The sequence below is a fragment of the Diaphorina citri genome, unplaced genomic scaffold (assembly GCF_000475195.1).
Source record: "Diaphorina citri unplaced genomic scaffold, Diaci psyllid genome assembly version 1.1 scaffold52, whole genome shotgun sequence".
Lineage (NCBI taxonomy): Eukaryota > Metazoa > Arthropoda > Insecta > Hemiptera > Psyllidae > Diaphorina > Diaphorina citri.
The window spans coordinates 195269-199764 of NW_007377489.1; the positions used below are offsets into that span (position 1 = coordinate 195269).

The following is a 4496-nucleotide window of genomic DNA, read 5'->3' on the forward strand; positions in this document are numbered from 1 at the left end:
GTGATTTTATTTTTACGTAAAAAAGATTAATGTTTTTAAAATTAGTTGTATAACATTCTTGTGAACTATCATTTTGTGTTATTTTAAAGAGCGGTTTTATTTTTCTCCTTTTACTTTCTATTTTTTAGTTGATTAACTAATTATCGCTATAATTTTTCGAGTATTAACCACCAATTAATTCAAGTGTTTCTAAATGAGTGACAATGTTCCTACATAAACGATCGTTTTAACTACTTTTACTGAAGTGAAATAAATCAAACAATCATCAATATTTATAAAACAAAGAAATGAGTGCGACATCGAAAATTTTCCGTCCTTGGGACTAATTCAAGTGTTTCTAAATGAGTGACAATGTTCCGACATAAACGATCGTTTTAACTACTTTACTGAAGTGAAATAAATCAAACAATCATCAATATTTATAAAACAAAGAAATGAGTGCGACATCGAAAATTTTCCGTCCTTGGGACATTCAGAATCTCGATAACAATACCATAGCCTCATCAGACAACACTGAACAATCAGATCCAAAGACAAACATGCACAGTCCTAAACATTGTAACCAATTTATAAATAAAAACATTAGTACGAGTAATTATGTAAAGGAAGCACAGCTAGAGGAAAGAAAACACAAAACATATAGTGAAAGTTCAACGGATAACATAGACTCTTTTGAAGATCATCCAAACAGCAGACATTCAAGGAAACACAAGTCAAAATCTAGTCCTATCGTAAGCACGGATGTGAGCTTGCACCAAACTGATATAAACTTTAGCACGTTTGAAAAACAATTCTATCCTGATTTTCAAAGTTTAGAATTCAAAGTCAAAATCTAGTCCTATCAAAAGCACGGATGTGAGCTTGCACCAAACTGATATAAACTTTAGCACGTTTGAAAAACAATTCTATCCTGATTTTCAAAGTTTAGAATTCCTTCCTGAAGATATTCTGGATCCTATCTTGATGTGCGGCTTACCTCTGGGTGGTTCATTGGATCCCTACTGGTCCAATTTGGCGCTGGAGTATTTCAAGTCCCACGAGCAAAGTATGAAGGCCAAAAACCAGAGACCAAAGAAGTTCAACTGTCCCCACTGTAATGTAGCGTTCAGCAATAATGGCCAACTCAAGGGACACATTAGAATACATACTGGTAAGCAAAAGTTTTATTTTATTTTAATTTATTATGAAGCAAAAGTTTTTTTTTCTATTATGTAGGTACAACAAGTTGACATGGTATCCACCTTTTTTACACTCCGAAAACAAATTGGTTGAATTTGCCGGATTTCAGCAAAAATCAACCATTTTATTTTAATTTATTATGAAGCAAAAGTTTTTTTTTCTTTCTATTAAGTAGGTACAACAAGTTGACATGGTATCCACCTTTTTTACACTCCGAAAACAAATTGGTTGAATTTGCCGGATTTCAGCAAAAATCAACATTCAGCAATAATGGCCAACTCAAGGGACACATTAGAATACATACGGGTAAGCAAAAGTTTTTTTTTACTTTCTATTATGTAGGTACAATAAGTTGACATGTTACCCACCTTTTTTTTCACTCTGAAAACAAATTGGTTGAATTTGCCGGATTTCAGCAAATTCAATTTTAACCCCATATTTAACTTAATAGATATAACCCCACAATTTTCCTTTCTTTTATCGGTTTCTTTTCTCGAGCACTACTCGCAGTTAAACATACGTCATACGTGCAACAAGCAACATATGAAGAAAAAATTATCGATAGTAATAGGGCCTTTGGAGCCCTTAATAACTCCTGAACGGCTTGATTATAAGTGCTACTACGCTGCTATCAACTTCATACGCCAAATCCTAATCTGACTTTGAAATTTTTGTTTACAGGCGAACGACCTTACAAATGTGATGCCGAGAACTGCGGCAAAAGTTTCACACGCAAAAAAATCAACTTTAACAACACATTTAACTTAATAGATATAACCCCACAATTTTCCTTTCTTTTATCGGTTTCTTTTCTCGAGCACTACTCTCGAACAGTTAAACATACGTGCAACATGCAACATATAAAGAAAAAATTATCGATAGTAATAGGGCCTTTGGAGGCCTTAATAACTCCTGAACGGCTTGATTATAAGTGCTACTATGCTGCTATCAACTTTATACGCCATCCTAATCTGACTTTGAAATTTTTGTTTACAGGCGAACGACCTTACAAATGTGATGCCGAGAACTGCGGCAAAAGTTTCACACGCAACGAAGAACTAACGCGGCACAAGAGGATTCATTCTGGATTGCGGCCTTACCCTTGTACTCACTGCGGGAAGAAATTCGGACGCAAGGATCATTTGAAGAAACATTTACGCACGCACTTTCCGCAGCCTCGCTATGTGTCCTGCTATCCTTATATGTATGGGGGATACACCTCTGTTATCCTGTAGGAATAAGGTTATCTTTTAAGCCTGCCATACACATACACGTCACGAAAATTTGCGCGAAGGAGTTCGTACGAAAATGCCGTATTCTCTCTTCGCTTTCGGGACGATAAGAACTCAGCAGTTGATAGTTCCCTTTATCAAACCTAAAGGAGGGGGGAATAGGTAACGCGTATGACCGGTTTTAGGCGAATTTATTAGGCTTTACCTTCAATGGCATCAATTTGAATTCATTAGTCCGATGGCAACAACCATTTCGTTTTGGTGTTCAGACCATTGGGGAATGTTTAGGACCTGAAACAAATTCAAGATAAGTACATAAATTGAGAATTATTGTAGGACAAAAGACCATGAAATGTTAGATAGGTAATTTTACCCTTATTTATTTTTCTATGCATAATAAATTTATTAGATTTGACACAAATGCAACTGTACCCTAGCTAATCATAAGAGTGAACGAAAAGTATTTAAACTCCAATCAAAAGAAAAACATGGACAAAATTCAAGAGATATAATTTTCCACGCTTCATACGGTTTTAGAAATATTTGACATTATAAAGACATCACCTCTTAATCCCCTCACTGAATATTCACGTACAAATCAAAGATAAGAATAGGTACTTTGCTATAACTTTATCAATGGTGAAAAAAAAAAATGTGAAAAAAATCAGAGGAGCGTGGCAAATGAGATTGTAGTCCTATGAATGAAACCAGAACTCTATTACCTGGGGGAAACCAATAATAAAATATTAGCTTGATTTATGTAAGATTAAGGTCAGTATAGTTTATGACAATTTAATTCACTGCGACTAGAGGATAGAGGAGTATCTATCACTTCAGAAAAATGCCCCTTGAGTGCCTTTTCTTATCAAAATGCTGGAATATACAACAGGGTTTCCTAGAAGATAAACTTTGTCAACTAATGCTCAAAGTATTTGCTGTTTTCATTATTATTATGCTTTAGGTTCCGCGTTTATAGATATGGGTTGTACTCATTTTCCGTTTTACAACAGCTATTAAAGAGCATTTTTCTGAGGTAGGTACATACTTTGAGGTGTCCTCAAAGCCAGCGGTGAAAGCACGTTGAATGCACCAGTTTTCAATGGAACACTGGTTAAGAAACGTTGCGTGCGGTTGGTACCGAGATGGATGACCATCAGGTTAATGGCATGCTTCTGGCTTTTCCCAGTCCCACGCCACTCGAGCTGGGTGAGGTTAATGTGATGGAGAGGGTAGCTTGTCGCCAAATGGAGTGTAAAACCCCGTCACTAAAGACCTTAGCTTATACACATACACTGACGTTTATGTTTATACCTCTAGCAGTTAACACATAGTCAACCGGCCATCGATTGACCTCGACTGACAAGTTCACACTGCCTCGACAACATAGATTTTTCTCGTCCATCGACGGCCGGTAGACTATGTTTGGGCACACCTTTATACAAGCGTTGAATGCCTATTGTGATTTTTAAACACCCTGTAAAAGACTATACTATAGTTGAGAGTTACTATGATATTGCATCAATGAGTTCAGACTCAAGGGTTCATTATGTGGTCTGCGATGCGAATCTGTGTCTTTAAACGTGTGAAGCTGTGAAGATTCCCATTGAAGAGAAAATACCAAAGTGTAAATGGACAGTGATAAAAATGACAAAAGATGCGAAGACCACACACAGATTGTCTAATAGATACGAAGATGATATTAATTTATTGCATTCAGAAATGAAGAGGGTTGAATGAATTCGGTTGTCTATTAGGTAGGGTCCACTGGTCCAGCAGCATCTAAGGTGAGAATTTCGCTATCATGTGATACTTTAAGATTGCAAACACAATGAATGAAGATAAGTGGAATTTAAACACTTCGCTGGGGTTCAAAAAAACTTATCCACGGTTCTCAAGAGGGTGAATATACCCCGTCCAAATACCAACCACGTTGCTTGAAAGTCTAGGCGTAACGACTGATCAGGGCTGACATACCATCTTTCCACTATTTTCACGAGGAGGAATATACTCTGAAATATGCCCCCGTCCAAATACCAATCCCGTACAACGTTGCTTGAATTCTCAGCGAAAGCGTAACGACTGATG

The 4496-nt window shown here is 36.6% G+C and overlaps 1 protein-coding gene across 1 annotated transcript; it reads left to right on the forward strand.

The window, feature by feature from the left end:
* The first annotated feature begins 861 nt into the window (after positions 1-861).
* LOC103516414 (zinc finger protein 436-like) lies at positions 862-2427 on the forward strand. Its single transcript, XM_026828706.1, has 2 exons — positions 862-1150; positions 2176-2427. The coding sequence occupies exons 1-2, from the start codon at positions 964-966 to the stop codon at positions 2412-2414; spliced, it is 426 nt and encodes a 141-aa protein (XP_026684507.1). The 5' UTR covers positions 862-963; the 3' UTR covers positions 2415-2427.
* The last annotated feature ends 2069 nt before the right edge of the window (positions 2428-4496 follow it).